The sequence below is a fragment of the Callionymus lyra genome, chromosome 4 (genome assembly GCF_982586985.1).
Source record: "Callionymus lyra chromosome 4, fCalLyr1.hap1.1, whole genome shotgun sequence".
NCBI lineage: Eukaryota > Metazoa > Chordata > Actinopteri > Syngnathiformes > Callionymidae > Callionymus > Callionymus lyra.
This window is the reverse complement of record NC_141821.1, coordinates 27,782,598-27,799,951: the sequence shown is the minus strand read 5'-3', so window position 1 is coordinate 27,799,951 and position 17,354 is coordinate 27,782,598. Positions and strand designations below refer to the sequence as shown.

General features: G+C 36.3%; 1 protein-coding gene across 1 annotated transcript in view; it reads left to right on the top strand.

The window, feature by feature from the left end:
* Window positions 1–2,791: 2,791 nt before the first annotated feature.
* LOC148082323 (uncharacterized) overlaps window positions 2,792–17,354 on the top strand; it is a 99,609-nt gene continuing 85,046 nt past the window's right edge. Inside the window, exons 1-11 of the mRNA XM_087790203.1 lie at window positions 2,792–2,968; window positions 3,060–3,220; window positions 3,334–3,398; window positions 3,527–3,708; window positions 3,897–4,042; window positions 4,175–4,239; window positions 4,364–4,545; window positions 4,639–4,799; window positions 4,917–4,981; window positions 5,110–5,291; window positions 5,476–5,621. Of these exons, the coding sequence (XP_087646329.1) occupies window positions 2,935–2,968; window positions 3,060–3,220; window positions 3,334–3,398; window positions 3,527–3,708; window positions 3,897–4,042; window positions 4,175–4,239; window positions 4,364–4,545; window positions 4,639–4,799; window positions 4,917–4,981; window positions 5,110–5,291; window positions 5,476–5,621 (1,389 nt within the window). The 5' untranslated portion in view covers window positions 2,792–2,934. The remainder of the gene's footprint in view (window positions 2,969–3,059; window positions 3,221–3,333; window positions 3,399–3,526; window positions 3,709–3,896; window positions 4,043–4,174; window positions 4,240–4,363; window positions 4,546–4,638; window positions 4,800–4,916; window positions 4,982–5,109; window positions 5,292–5,475; window positions 5,622–17,354) is intronic.

Genomic DNA, 17,354 nt, shown 5'->3' with positions numbered 1-17,354 from the left:
TGAATGACCCCAACAGCAGAGAGTTCCAGACCCTGGAAGATAAACTAGTTGAATGGGTGAGGACAAGTTGACTCTTATTGCAACTTTTAAATACTGTTCTAACGTTACATAATAAATGTAAATTGACATTTGAATTTGAATTTTGACAGTGTGAAAGTGCCACCAAAGAAAAATGTGGGAACAAAAATGGCCACTGTAAAGTGAGAAAGTTCAGGTAGGAGGTTTAAATGAATCTCTTGTCCGTGACTTTAGTTGTGTTTTCTGTTATGGACTCATTTGATCAGACAATACAAATAAACCTCCTCATTAAATATTATACTTATATGTTAATTATTATCCAGGAAATCTCAATGTGCTTCAACGGACAACACAGTGGAAGCAGAGTTGGAGGTTGAATTGCCCTGGTTGACTGCCTCTTCAGAACCTCCATCCGGAAAACACATAGCTCGAGCCTTAAAGAGAGCAGCAGAACATTCTGGACGTTTCAACGTGATCATAGTTCCTAACTCACTCCAAGTGACAGGTCAGTAACAATTGTCATATTTTTAAATTAACTATTGGTAGATTGGGGATTGTTTGTTTTCAATTCTGGATCTAACTTTTCATTTATAGCCGATCATGTTGAAGACTCAGCAACTGAACCAGAAACCCCTTCAGGTCCTTCACTTGTTTACACTGTAACTTCCACCATTCATGAAGAGACCTTTACAGAAGAACTGAACGACCCCAGCAGCAACAAATACAAAGATCTAGAGGAAAAACTTGTCAGCTGGGTGAGGACATTGTAACTTGCTCCTTCTTGTTATTTTAAAAATACATATATATATATATATATACAGTATATAATCACCACTGGAGTGTGAGTGAGATCCACATTTGTGATTTTAAACTGAAATCTTCTTAATTTTACAGTGTGAGTGTGCCGCCAATGAAAAGTGTGGAAACACAATCCACTGCAAACTGATCAAATTCAGGTAATTTTAATGAAATGGTTGTTCAATATTTCAGCTATGAAACAAAAGACTTGTCATGTCATGCAGTCTCCTTTATACAGTGGCCCTGAGGAGCAAACAACATTACAACAACACATTTAAAAAAGAAAACACAAGTACAATTATAAGATTGTAAGTAAATAACTTGTATGAAGTCCAAATATTTTTTCATTCAAAGTGAATACATTAATTAGATAGATTGCTGTTAATTTAATGTGATGGTCAACATCTCATCTGATGGACTGGTAACGTATTAAAATGTTTTTTACTTTATTGCAATCCAGGTATCTGGATTTGCATCAGATTGACACTTAAGTGAGGGATCCACACTGATAGGAATTTAAAAAAAGCTAGAACCACACAAATACTTGCAAAAACTAAATCACAGCTAGAAAAATAAAAGAGAAATGAAAAACATAAACAGGAAATGGGACGAGAACCTGCTTTAAAAAGGCATGTTGCTGACTGAATTGATTACAGCTGGATCTTCTGCCATTGGAAAATCATGTTCTGCACATTGAATTTCCTCATTCAGTTACCAGCTCATTGAGGATTAATTCAATTCTATGAACATCATTGTGGATGAATTCTGCATTTTTGCTGTGAAACACATTCCCTTGCCTGAGTACAGAAGAACAACCAGAAAGTGCTATGCTCCGAAACAACATTTTTCAAAACAATGTAGAGTACACAGCATCATTTTCCACCTGTCAAATGGTTGACATGTAAACCTTCCTGTCAGCAAAAAGTCATGTCAAGGTTGATACATGAAGCTTTTTCTGTTAAACTTAATGTTGTTGGGCATTTGGTAATACAATTAATATTTTGATTTTATTGTTACACTTTTAATGAATGGTGTTTAAGTTTTGTAATTATATTTTGTAATTGTTGTTTGCTCTACAGGGCCACCATACCTAATTTATCCATTATTTTTTATTCCATGTAGACCAAAACAAGAAATAATATGTCATTACATGAGACTAACACACATTTTTGAATACAGAGAAACTTCTTGTACGTCCTCGGAAACCACAGTTGAAGCAGAGTTTGAGGTTAAATGGACCTTGTTGACTCCCTCATCCAAACCTCCTTCTAGAAAACATGTTTCTAAAACCTTTAAGAATGCAGCTGCAAATCCTGGATATTCTAAAATTAATGTTATTCCCAACTCAATCAAAGTATCAGGTCAGTAAATTGTGAATTCAGTTTATTTCCTCTATTTAATCACTGTTAGTGATTTATTTTACAGTTTCTGAATAAAAAATGTTGGAAATAAATATGATGATTTTTGTGCCTCAGGAGGTCTAGATGAAGAGCCAGAAAACTCTTCAACTCCTCCACCTACTTATACTGCAGTTTGCTCCATTGAAGAAGCATTTACAGAAGAGTTGAATGATCCCAACAGCAGAGAGTTCCAGACCCTGGAAGATAAACTAGTTGAATGGGTGAGGACAAGTTTACTTTTATATTTGATGATACATTTTAAAACACATCAATTTCTTACTTTAACACTTTTAAATATCATTCTAACGTTACATAATCAATATAAACTAACATTTTATTTTTTAATTTTGACAGTGTGAAAGTGCCACCAAAGAAAAGTGTACAAACAAAAATAGTCACTGTAAAGTGAGAAAGTTCAGGTATGAGGTTTAAATTAATCTCTTGATGAAGGATCAGAGTTTTGTCATCACAGTGACTTTATTTGTGTTTTCTGTTATAGACTCATTTGATCAGACAATACAAATAAACCTCCTCATTAAATATAATACTTATATGTTAATTATTATCTAGGAAATCTCAGTGTGCTTCAACGGACAACACAGTGGAAGCAGAGTTGGAGGTTGAATTGCCCTGGTTGACTGCCTCTTCAGAACCTCCATCAGGAAAACACATAGCTCGAGCCTTAAAGAGAGCAGCAGAACATTCTGGACGTTTTAATATGATCATAGTTCCCAACTCAGTCCAAGTGACAGGTCAGTAACAATTGGCATATTTTTAAATGAACTATTTGTAGATTGTGGATTGTTTGTTTCAAGTCTGGATCTAACTGCTTTTCATTTATAGCAGATCATGTTGAAGACTCAGCAACTGAACCAGAAACCCCTTCAGGTCCTTCACTTGTTTACACTGTAACTTCCACCATTCATGAAGAGACCTTTACAGAAGAACTGAACGACCCCAGCAGCGACAAATACAAAGATCTAGAGGAAAAACTTGTCAGCTGGGTGAGGACATTGAAAAAAATCCCTTTTTGCATTTGAGAAAATGGAACATTTGAAACATGTTGATAGTATTCACAGCTGAGATGTACATATAAACCAAAGTCTTTTTGTTCCAGTGTGAGTGTGCCTCCAGTGAAAAGTGTGGAAACACAGTCAGCCACTGCAAACTGATCAAATTCAGGTACATTTAAAGTGAAGGAAAATCAAAATGTCAGTTATATGTTTGTCATACAGCATATTCCACTCCATGATCACAAGTCAGGAAAGAAAATGTCATTACATGAGATTAACACACATTTTTGAATACAGAGAAACTTCTTGTACGTCCTCGGAAAGCACAGTTGAAGCAGAGTTTGAGGTTGAATGGACCTTGTTGACTCCCTCATCCAAACCTCCTTCTAGAAAACATGTTGCTAAAACCTTTAAGAATGCAGCTGCAAATCCTGGATATTCCAAAATTAATGTTATTCCCAACTCAATCCATGTAACAGGTCAGTAAATTGAAACATGCAATTCTATTTTTTTGGAATGTCCGATTTTTTTAGGTTAATTCAGTAACTGAAGCAGTTTGTGAATAAAATATTTTTTAAAGTTTGAAATAACTGTTATACTTTGATTAATGAAGAAACTAATTGATTTTTTTTTAAAATAAATACTTTGTGTATTTCTGCTTCCACAGGAGGTCCAGATGAAGAGCCAGGAAACTCTTCAACTCCTCCACCTACTTATACTGCAGTTTGCTCCATTGAAGAAGCATTTACAAAAGAGTTGAATGACCCCAACAGCAGAGAGTTCCAGACCCTGGAAGATAAACTAGTTGAATGGGTGAGGACAAGTTTACTTTTATATTTGATGATACATTTTAAAACATATACATTTCTTACTTTAACACTTTTAAATATCATTGAAACATAACATAATCAATATAAACTAAAATTTGATTTTTAATTTTGACAGTGTGAAAGTGCCACCAAAGAAAAATGTGGGACCAAAAATGGCTACTGTAAAGTGAGAAAGTTCAGGTAGGTGGTTTAAATTAATCTTGTCAGTGACTTTAGTTGTGTTTCTGTTATGGATTTATTTGATCAGACAATACAAATAAACCTCCTCATTAAATATAATGTTTATGTATTAATTATTATCTAGGAAATCTCAGTGTGCTTCAACGGACAACACAGTGGAAGCAGAGTTGGAGATTGAATTGCCCTGGTTGACTGCTTCTTCAGAACCTCCATCAGGAAAACACATAGCTCGAGCCTTAAAGAGAGCAGCAGAACATTCTGGACGTTTTAATATGATCATAGTTCCCAACTCAGTCCAAGTGACAGGTCAGTAAAAAATTGTCATATTTTTAAATGAACTATTTGTAGATTTTGGATTGTTTGTTTTTAATACTGAAACTAACTGCTTTTCATTAACAGCAGATCATGTTGAAGACTCAGCAACTGAACCAGAAACCCCTTCAGGTCCTTCACTTGTTTACACTGTAACTTCCACCATTCATGACGAGACCTTTACAGAAGAACTGAACGACCCCAGCAGCGACAAATACAAAGACCTGGAGGAAAAACTTGTCAGCTGGGTGAGACGATTAAAAAAATATGTATTTTTGCGTTTCAGAAAATGGAACATTTGAAACATGTTGAAAGTATTCACAGCTGTATATAGTACATATAAACCAAAGTCTTCTTTGTTCCAGTGTGAGTGTGCCTCCAGTGAAAAGTGTGGAAACACAATCAGCCACTGCAAACTGATCAAATTCAGGTACATTTAACGTGAAGGAAAATCAAAATATCAGTTACATGTGTGTCATACATCATATTCCACTCCATGATGACAAGTCAGGAAAGAAAATGTATTCACATGAGACTAACACAAATTTTTTGATACAGAGAAACGTCTTGTATGTCCTCGGAAACCACAGTTGAAGCAGAGTTTGAGGTTGAATGGACCTTGTTGACTCCCTCATCCAAACCTCCTTCTAGAAAACATGTTGCTAAAACCTTTAAGAATGCAGCTGAAAATTCTGGATATTCCAAAATTAATGTTATTCCCAACTCAATCCATGTAACAGGTCAGTAAATCGTAACTTGCAATATTTTTTTTGGAATGTAAGATTTTTTAGTTTCATTCAGTTACTGAAGCAGTTTGTGAATAAAATGTTTTTAAAAGTTTGAAATAACTGTTGTTCTTTGATGAAGGAAGAAACTAATCGATTTGTTGTAAAATAAGTACTTTGTGTATTTCTGTGTCCACAGGAGGTCCAGATGAAGAGCCAGAAAACTCTTCAACTCCTCCACCTACTTATACTGCAGTTTGCTCCATTGAAGAATCATTTACAAAAGAGTTGAATGACCCCAACAGCAGAGAGTTCCAGACCCTGGAAGATAAACTAGTTGAATGGGTAAGGAAAAGTTTACTTTTATATTTGATGATACATTTAAAACACATCAATCTCTTACTTTAACACTTTTAAATATCATTCTAACGTTACATAATCAACATAAACTAACATTTTTTTTTTAATTTTGACAGTGTGGAAGTGCCACCAAAGAAAAATGTGGGACCAAAAATGGCCACTGTAAAGTGAGAAAGTTCAGGTAGGAGGTTTTTAATTAATGTCTTGTCAGTGACTTTAGTTATGTTTCTATTATGAACTCATTTAATGAGACAATACAAATAAACCTCCTCATTAAATATAATACTTATATGTTAATTATTATACAGGAAATCTCAGTGTGCTTCAACGGACAACACATTGGAAGCAGAGTTGGAGGTTGAATTGCCCTGGTTGACTGCCTCTTCAGAACCTCCATCCGGAAAACACATAGCTCGAGCCTTAAAGAGAGCAGCAGAACATTCTGGACGTTTTAATATGATCATAGTTCCCAACTCGGTCCAAGTGACAGGTCAGTTACTATTCTCATATTTTTAAATGAACTATAGGTAGACTGTGGATTGTTTGTTTTCAATTCTTAATCTAACTGCTTTTCATTTATAGCAGATCATGTTGAAGACTCAGCAACTGAACCAGAAACCCCTTCAGGTCCTTCACTTGTTTACACTGTAACTTCCACCATTCATGAAGAGACCTTTACAGAAGAACTGAACGACCCCAGCAGCGACAAATACAAAGATCTTGAGGAAAAACTTGTCAGCTGGGTGAGGACTCTTTTTTTCTCCCTTTTTTCCCCTTCTTTTAGTTTGATTTACTAATTATGAATATTTTAAATTTTTCCCCTTTATTTCCAGTGTGAATGTGCATCTAATGACAAATGTGGAAATACAATCAGTCACTGCACACTGATAAAGTTCAGGTATATTTTTACTCCTTAGTCACTCATTATTTTTCACTTGATGTTGACAAGTCAGGAAAGAAAATGTCATTGCATGAGACTAACACACATTTTTGAATACAGAGAAACTTCTTGTACGTCCTCGGAAACCACAGTTGAAGCAGAGTTTGAGGTTGAATGGACCTTGTTGACTCCCTCATCCAAACCTCCTTCTAGAAAACATGTTTCTAAAACATTTAAGAATGCAGCTGGATATTCCAAAATTAATGTTATTCCCAACTCAATCCAAGTAACAGGTCAGTCAATTGTGAATTCACATGTATTTCCTTCTTAAAGTTACAGGAGCATTTTGTGAAGGGAAGGGATGTTTAAAATATTTGAAAAAACCTTTTTCCTCACCGGTTTTCACCATTAGTCCCAGGTGATGAGCCAGCAACAGAACCAGGAACTCTTTCAGGTCCATTCCCTGTTTACACTGTAACTTCCACCATTGATAATGAGCCCTTCACCGAAGAACTGAATGATCCCAACAGCAGTAAATACAAAGATCTTGAGGAAAAAGTTGCAACCTGGGTGAGCAGTGATTTAATTTATCTAAACAACAGACTTTAAGTAATGTTTTTAAATAAATAGAACGTAACATTTGCGACTCTAACTTTAATACATTATTGACAGTGTAAGAGTGCCACCATTCCAGACCTTGCCATTCAACCAGTGGAGTGCAATGTTAAAAAGTTCAGGTATTAACATCAAAATCAAATTACATTTATATTTTGATGCTTTAATAAATATTCCTAAATTACGTTTATTTGTTTCAGAAAATCTTCCTCCACTTCAACAGACACTACAGTTGATGTACAGATTGACATTACATTTTTCAAGACGAACCCCAAAACAATTCCCACCTTAGAGGAAGTGAAGGATTCCTTAAGGAATGCAAAAAAATCCCAAATTAACATGATTACTCACTCAATCCAAGTGGAAGGTCAGTGAACACTCGTGCATCCATGTTGAAAGTAGTTTCTTATCTACCCAATTTCTTCTTTCTTACTTTCTATACTGATCATATCGTTTTATTTGGTGAGAATTTGAATTTTTCATACATTCATACAATTTTTGTTCCTCTCATCAGCAACTGATCCAGTTGAAGAGGAAGAAACTGAACATATGTCCTCATCAGATCCTATTCTTTATTATGATGTAACTTCCACCATATACAATGAGCCATTTACAGAAGAACTAAATGATCCCAGCAGTAGACGATACAAAAGCATTGAAGAAAAAATGGTTAACTTGGTAAGAACACTTGAACTGCAAATATGTTTTCAACTTGTCTTAGTATAAAAGTATGTCTCATGTGGAACAGTTTTAAATATATAGCTGTCAAATCACTTTTTGCCTCTGAATTCATGATTGTCTTGTTATTCAGTGTGAGGTTGCCGCCAAACAGAACCTTGCCATTAAATCAGTGAAATGCAAGGTCATAAAATTCAGGTACGAACAGTAACTGATCTTGTCTAAGGATCATTGTGTGGTTATGAGTGACCACTTTCTTTTTTTGATTAGAAAACCTTCCACATTATCGGACACCACAGTTGATGCCGTCTTAAATGTTAAACTGATCAGTTTAACAAAAGAACCTCCAACAAGAAGAGAAGTTTCAAACGCCTTAAGAAAAGCTGAAAAAAACGCTGAAACAACCCAAGGTCCAGAGGTTCTACTAGAGGCAGGTCAGTAAACACAGAACTTATTATTTCAAATAATTTCTCGGTTTTAAAAAGATGACTGATGAGATTTTTAAAATATGTTAACCATTCTGATCAATTCTTTTTTCCAGACAGTCTAGCTGAAGAACCAACAACCACTCAACCCACTGAGACCATGTATTTAGTACGTTTCCAGTTAAGAGATGAAACTTACTCAGATGATTTAAAAAACCCAGGCGGTTTGAGGTTTAAAAGATTGGCCAAAAGTCTCATCAACTGGGTAAGTAGAATTTTTTGCAACAAATTGATCGTCCCATATGTGAATTAAATCTATTTCAACTTTTGCCTTTTTTTTTAGTGTGAGTTAATCAACAAAAGGAAATTCAGGGGAATATTTGACCACTGCTCCATTAGAGGATTCCGGTGCGGATTTCAATCTTTTTTTTCTTTTCATTCAACATTTTGTTGTTTTGGGATACTAATTTTTGTTTTTGTTTTACACAGATCTCTTTCTAATAAAAATACTGCTGTTGAAGGTTTATTTGGAGTTTATTTTAAGAAGAACGCTTCAGCACTTCCACTAAATTGGACTGTTGAACAAAACTTTTTGACAAATTCACTGTCTTCAGACATTCCTGTGATTGACACCTCATTCAAGGTGATAGGTATGTAAACAAAAGTGAGGCTCATCTTCAATAGAAATTACTCTGTTCACTCTTACCCACGTGTTTTCTTTTTTTTTCCTCCAGAAAGTCCAGTTAGGAATCCAACAACTGTATCCACCCATGCAAACCCAGAAAGCCATATCAGCGTTGATGCTACAGGTAAACCTGAGTGACTTGTTGGGATTAATCACACATGCCATTTTTCTAATCAAACTTTATCAGTAAATCTTTTCCTCTTTCATTGACAGCTTCGAACAGCTCTAGCCACAGGCCCAGCCTCCTCACTGCATTCTGTCTTGTGACACTGTCATTCATACTGTCAAGACAACAACTCTGAACCACCAAGAATGAAAATCAGACTACAAAAATGTACAATACAATATTTCATGTTTTAATTTATTTTGTATTTCAAATTTGAAATGTAATTCAAGCCATAATGTGATTCATACCTTTATAAACTTAAGCATAAATCTCTAGACTTTAATGTAAAACTGAAGTCTTCTAATTCATGTACGGAATGTATTAATATAAAAATTGTTGGGAATAAAGTCACGGTTTCTTTAATAGTTAAATATATGTGTTACCTGCAACACATGGAAGTGGGTTTGTCATTAGTAGATATGTGGTGTAAAAAAAAACAACCTGTGTGACAAACACATATGTTAAAAGATCTTCAAAAATAATTAAAAAAAATTCAAAAAACCTTTCTTTAAGAACGGAGAAAAAATAAATCTAGGAGTGTTTATCAATTTAGGTGGTAATTCACTGTAAGTTAGTCACTTGAAAGGTTCACAAGCTACAACATTAACATCAGTCCGCTGCATGTCACACACGCTCAATATGACTCTAATTTCTTCGCAAATTAAGCGGTCACAATTCTGAGTTTCACGATCCTTAAATGCCAATACAACCATAATTATGGGACTTTTCTGATTTTATTTTATTTTTTAAATCATCCATCATTTTTATTCATGCTTCTACAAACCCTGTGAATCAAATGTTAAGTTATATGTTTTAATTTGTATATCTGTTTGTTGTTTATTTATATTTACATTAAATTATATAACAATAAACATGACTTGCTTGTTTCCTTTCATTCAACAATATCCTTACGTTAACTTCAGGTTAGGTCGAAGCCAGTCTGAGCTTTATGGACACCCTGGAAAAGCCAGCAATCAGGCATTCTCAGGGCAAACACTGTCATAGTTCTGTCCTTTATTATTCCGAGTGTTATTTTTCCGGGACTTCTTTCTGTTTTTTGTTGACAGAGAAGGGGTTGCAGCAGCGGCGGACAATCTGGCAATCATGGAACGGTACTGAAAAGAACCTGGGTTCCCTGAGGCATCATCAGTGGATCACGTCAAATGACTTGGTAACTGGTTTCTGGATCTAGTTTTTCGGATTTTGTTTTTCATCTCGCTAGTCTTCAGTGCCAGTGACTGTCTGCAGCATGCACCGTCCTCGGTTCCCTTTTGTTTCCTTAGTTTTTCCGTTTGGATCAGCGGATCATCGACTATGTTTTGGATTTTTGGATTATTTATGAACTTATCTCAGTGGATCTATCTTTGTTTAAAAAATGTACTTTCCAAGGATACACTGCCTGTTTTGCTCTTGGATCCATTACTTCCGCATTTCCTGACATTATCCACTGACCAGAATGGACCCAGCGGAACTACAGTATCTCCGCGATGCTCTGCGGACTTAAGCCAGATGTGTTTCAACACCGGAGAAGTTAACCCAAGAACTTTGTGCCTCTCTTCCATCCTTCACCACTGCCATGAATCAAACACAGAGCCTCTCGGCTCCCGCGGCTGACGTCCCTCCTCCTCTCACTCCTAATGCACCTGCTTCCGAACCATCGATCCCAGCACCTGAAAATTATTTGGGCGAGGTTTGCCACTGTCGCCGTTTATTTATTGCAGTGTCAGCTTGTTTTTGACAAACAACCTAGATCTTACTTAACAGACAGAGCCCAATTAGCGTATTTGATTAATATCCTGAAGGCTAGAGCAGGTCGAATGGGCAAATGAGTTATGGGAGTCTCACTCACCAGCATTAGCTTCTTAGTTGCTCGGGCATTCACTGAAGAGATGCGTGGAGTATTCGACTTGCCGTTCCGTTCAGCTACTGCACCATCCAGAAATCTCTCCAAAAGGGCGCTAACTCAGTCAGGACATACTCTGTTTTTTCCGGATGTTGGATTCAGAGAGAGGCTGGAATGCTCCAGTGCTCAAAACTGCCTATGTTTAGGGTCTTAGAGACGACCTCCGTGACCAACTAGCTGTCCGATATGAGCGTAGCACCATGGAGGAGTCAATTAATTTATCCTTTAGATTGGACAACAGGCTTTGTGAGAGAGATGGGGAGTTGCGGCCTGCTTCCATGTCGGGTTATATCCCAGCTGTTTTTCCTACCACCTGCCCTGAGTTGACTGACATAGAGAATAGTGAACCTATGCAACTAGGCAGGACTAGACTTACGCAGGAATAGAGGTCTCACAGGCTCACGCAGGGCCTTTGCTTGTACTGTGGGCGTTCGGGCCACATCCTTCATTCCTGCCCTCTTCGTCCCCGGTCACCTCGACCTTCGGCCCCCACCTCTACCAAGGTAAAACACACAATGTCTAACACTGAGTTGATTGACCGTATCCACCTTTCCGGGTCACTAGGGTCACCAAGACTCAGTTAAAGTCTTAATTGATTCTGGTGCTGATGAAAATTCTATTGACCTAGCTTTTGCTCGGACCCTTTTTATCCCCCTTGTTGAGCTTGAAGCCCCTAAACCTATAAGCGCTTTTGATGGTAGTTATTTACCTAACGTGACCCATCAGACTTCCTCTGTGTTCCCTGTGTTTCTGGCAACCACTCAGAGGCCCTCAGATTGTTTGTAGATCCTTCTGCATATTCATCTATTGTACTGGGCCTTCCCTGGCTTTGTCTCCACAACCTACAATTCGACTGGTCTAAGTCCTCCATCACTGCTTGGGGCCTGTTATGTCACTCTCACTGTCTGCGTTCTGCTGAGGCTCCTGCTAGATCTGTTTCTTCTCCCCCAATAGCTTTGCCTGATCCCCCCTCTGTTCCGCCGGAGTATCAAGTAGATTTATAGAAGGTTTATTCAGGGATACGGTAAGGTAGAGAAAACACAGAGTCATTTAATGAATGCAGTTAAACATTGTGAGCATTTCTCTTAAATAAAAAAAAGAAAAAGAAACCCCCCCCCCCAAAAAAAATTATTCCAAATTATGCATTACAACTTGATTAATTGAATGACAAATAATCAAAACAAACATGTTTACACTAACTAACTAAAATCTAATAGGCCTTTTTTTTAAGGTTTTTGTTAAAATATATATTGATGAAGAGCCAGTATCCACTACTTTGAAAAACCTCTTTCGCGAGGTAAAAAGGAAGTGGAAGCCCCGTTTTCAGCGACCATGGATGTCGGCTCTTTATGTGAGGTGTTGTTGACGTACTCCTCCGTCAACAGTGCATGATTGAGCTCGTCCTGCAACATAGGAAAGAGATGAACAGCATTGCTTTCTCTGGACAAAACAGAAACAGTACATTTTTAAATCATACTTTATATTCATGTTTTACTCATACTTCTTCATGTAGAAAATTAACCCCTTCATATTTACTACATAAATCAGAGAGATAGTCAAACACAGGATTAGTCGTACCTTATTCACAAACTGTTTTCTAACTTTTAAACTATTTGAATGTACCTGGACAGAGCCCCCTTCAACAGTGTTGTTCGGCAGAACCGTGCAACAAGAATCACCAAACATGTAACAAACTTATTATCCAGCTAATTCCTCCACCTGAGGAAAAAATAAAACATCATTTATTTGTATTTCAAAAATGTTTTCTTGAAAAACTTTATATTCCAATATATCTTCAAATCATTTAACTAATCATAATACTCTTGGTATTGACTCTCTTAAATTTGACATAAATTATATGACATTATCAGCTACAAAGATATTCTAAGTTCAGTTGAATCATTATTGTAACAACTTGTTTATTTTCCATCAATCTCTTGCTCTAGTTCTTTTTTTTTCCCTGTCAGGAGCTTTAACTTGTCAACTGCAGTAAAAGTTACTTTTCTCTTAAAAATAAGTCAATAAATGAAAATAGAAAATAATAATAATAATATTAATAATATCGCTTAAAATAATAGGTAAAAAAGCAATTACCAAAATAAATAATTACATGAAAATAAGAAAGAGGTCTAAAAATCTAAATTAAGAATCAAACCTTAAATTAACTAATTAAAATCCATTATAAAATCTGAGATCAATAAAAGAAAATATTAAATTAAGATATTAAAAATAACCAATTAAGATAAATGGGGTAGATCTAATCAAAATATTATAGTAATTCATTAAAATTGTTCAAGTCAAAACAATACTCAATTAAGAACGTATTATTATTTATTTAACTTTCTAATTAGTTGTATGTGTGTGTATATATATATATATATATATATATATATATATATATATATATATATATATATATATATATATACATATATAGCACAATTGACAAAGAGGAATAAGAGTTACTTATGTTTTGATTGTTTAAGCGCTTTGTGACCCTGGTCTCGAAATGCGCTATATAAATAAATATTACTTACTTACTTACTGTCTGAAGACCAAATACAACAAATAACTTAATATTCCTCCAATAATTTAAAAAATAAAAATCCAATCCCTAATTTACTAAAAATAATAAAACAATAGTAAAATTATGAATTGTTAAAATAATAAAATTGTATTTTATTTTAAGCAATTTAAATGTAATAATTGAAAAATTAAGATAACAAAATAAACATGAATACTGATCTAACTAGATAAATGTAATTGATTTAATTGAATAATTACAGTAATGGAGTCAGACCAATAGTCAATTAAGAAGTAAACAAAGAGAAAACCAGCAGAGGGCAGCAGAGCAAACACAACACCCAAGATCAGAAATTGAGAGTAGAAGAAGAGACTAAACAGGAACCAGATATCAACAAACGTACACACGTGCAAGCATTTAACGACACACGTGTTTTAGATAAGCAGTGTTAGCTCGACAAAACACCAAAGGTTAGGTGCAATGTGACCAATTGTGAGTTGATCAATTGACAATGTGAAATAGGAAGAGAGGGTGGTCAAAATAACAGGGTCAAAAGGTCATTAATACATGCAAAAACAAAGGATGTCAACAATCAATGATAATTGTTTTATTGTTATTGAACACTGCAGAAGATGGAGAAAATTGAAATGTGAGTTGTTTTTGTTTTTCTTCTTAATCCAATTATACCACTAATTAACTGTATATATAAATATATACCTTAATCAAGAAACAGGAATACTAGTACAATCACTATTGTCAACAAAGAATGTTAATTAATAAAGAGAAGAGATAATTATATCAAACCCAACCAAAATACTTAAAAGAAAAACAATAAAGGCTCGTCACCCTTGTAATGAACTATCTTCATTGGAAACCATCTGTGAAAGGTCAAACACTCCTCAGGATCTGTGACAACAGAACTTCCGATGATAAGGCAACACCACACAAGGTCGAATTAGAATTCCACCACTTTGTCTGAGTAATCACAGCATGAGGAGGGATATTTCAGGGCAATAGAGTCCATAAGCCCGACTTCCCGAAGCAAGGAGGATTAGAAGTTTGACGAATGGTCAAGCTGAACCTTCAGTGACCAGGTCAACAACACTTCATGCCAGACTCTTCCCAACAAGATCAGATAAGAGGAACTTTATGGCTTCCTGCAGATGCAGAGTCGGTGAGAATGCTATTCACCACCGAAACCATTCACAGACAACATGTGTGTGTGTGTGTGTGTCTTGGATAATATTCATTGAAATGTTTATTACTTGCTTAAATAAATATACTTGTAAGTGAATGGAGCTACGTGCAAGGTGTTTGAAGTTATCAAAATGAAGAAAGAAATCACATATGAAATATAAGAATTGAATTAATCATTATCAAAACCTTCATTTTGTAATACTTATTATAAATGTGTCATGTTTGGTGTTATTTTAATGTCCGCGCTCCGTGGGAAAAGAATCTAGAAAGAACAAATCGTTTTAAAGCATTTTTAATGTACATATGATTTTTCTTGTGTGACGAGAAGATATGACAACTGGAGAACTGAGAAGGAGCAGGGGGGGGGTTGTGAGTCAGGAAGACCCTTTTCCCGCCGAAGAAACTTCAACCAATCATAAGGGTTTGCCCCTGTGTGTGTTCAACTGGTTCATCACCAGCTTTGCCTTCAAGACGATCTCCGGCCTCCTAAACTTCAGCTCCTGCAAGCCCGAACTGAGGACCGCACTGAAGGACCCGCTTCCAGCATCCTTCCAGACTGCGCAAAGTTTCGTGAGTTTCTTTTTAATATCGACCAGACCGGTCCGATTATTCCAATATTCGCAGCACGTCTCCCCGACTGCGAGCCAGAAGCCAGCAACCCGTGAATCATCCTTACCTCCCGTAAAAAGAAAGTGTTCCTGACCTAAAGACTTTCCCTCAGCGAAGTGAACATTCCAGGCGTTCAGCGCGTTCACGTGAGGTGTCTACAACCAGGAAGCCGACACTGTGATTCATCGGAACATTCGGTGGACCGAACGCAATCACTTGGCCCCATCGTCGAAAGAACTTTGATCCCCTCGTTCTTGACCGTCTCATCCTCATCCTCATCTCCTTCATCCTGACATCCACCCGCTTGCCACCTTCATCTGGTCTCCAGCTGAGAGTTAGATTATATGTTAGAAATTAGGGGTTCTAGTGAATCCGGCTTGAGTACGTGCTCTGTTGATTCAAGAGATAGCGACGTGGCTCGTGTGATGCCCTTTTGTGATCGGCCTCTCCCGGGACAGCCACGGTGGTGGGCCGAGGGGCAACCCAACGTTCATCAAAGCTTCTGTTCTGACAGAACATTATTCGGCTTGGAGTCGCCTGATTTAACTTCATTCCAGATGGGAGAGGGAAGTGGCGTGGCGAGACAGGAGAAGTTATCCTGTCTAAGAAACAAGGTCTTTACTATGCTGCAGAAGAGATCCAGCAGCAGAGATGATGAGCGGGTTTTACTCCTGTTACTTCCTTGTGCCGGGGGTCCAGTGTGGACCCCATCAACCGGTCTTCTTCTACATTTACTGTATAAATGCACGATGATCAATTAATGCAGAAACTAAGATAAGGGTTCTTTCGAAGACGTGCAGGATGTCATGTTTAAGTTCAGTTCAGTTTTTTGGCCAGTCCTACTCCATTCCACCTGTATTAGGCTCCAGTAGCTGCATAGGTGAGGTAAGAAGTCCCATTGAGGACAAGCAGGAAAGATAGGTAAGGATTTAATTCACATTAATACGTAAATATACTGTACATGATAATTTGAATTTTGATTTCAACAGCAGCAACAGTACTCACTCAATCGTTTATGACACTCAACCATAACTATATATTCGAAGCTATATCAATGTGTCAGTGTTGACACTCAATAGAAACTCGGAAACAACAGAGATCAGAGTTGGTTCAAAGTATAAAACCTTTACTTGCAAGGACAGTAGTTGCTGCTCTGAATAAAAAAAGACACACAAAAACATATGACAACTAAGGCTCGATTCCAATTCTCAATTTGACCACTACAACTACGCCCTACCACTACGGTTTGCGCGTGCCCGCGAAGTGTAGTGGAGTCCCAATTCTACTTTCGGCGTAGTGATAGTGTTCAAGGTAGTGCCAGGTCTCCCTACTAGAGGTAGTGATGTCGGAGGGACACTTCGCAACCGAGTGCTGACGGAGACGGAAGAATTGTGAGCAACACAGTACATAAATGTGAGTATTTTTGCTAGTGTTTCTTCATAAAATTCATGTGAAAGCATTGTTTTTGCTGATAGTCCATGTTGATAAAATATAAACACACGGTGAAGATGCTAACGTTAGCAATTGTTTGTTCATAAACTCTTGAGTATGCATCATTTCGATGATATTTCATGCTAATAAACTTTTAAGTATTTATTTATAAGTATTTAATGTGAAAAGTATTATTTCTTGCATATAAAAAACGATGTTTAATTTGAGACTAATTAAGCATTGTTTTCAATGACATTTCATGCTAATACACTTTTAAGAGTAACAGTTAAGATTGCTATTGTTTGTGTATTTACTGTGAAAAGTATTATTTCATGCATATAAAAAACTATGTTTAATTCAACGCTAATTAAGCATTGTTTTCAACGACATTTCATGCTAATACACTTTTAAGAGTAACAGTTAAGATGCTATTGTTTGTGTATTCACTGTAAAAAGTATTATTTCTTGCATATAAAAAACGATGTTTAATTCAACGCTACTTAAGCATTGTTTACAATGACATTTCATGTTAAAAAACTTTTAAGAGTAACAGTAAAGATGCTATTGTTTGTGTATTTAATGTGAAAAGTATTATTTCTTGCACT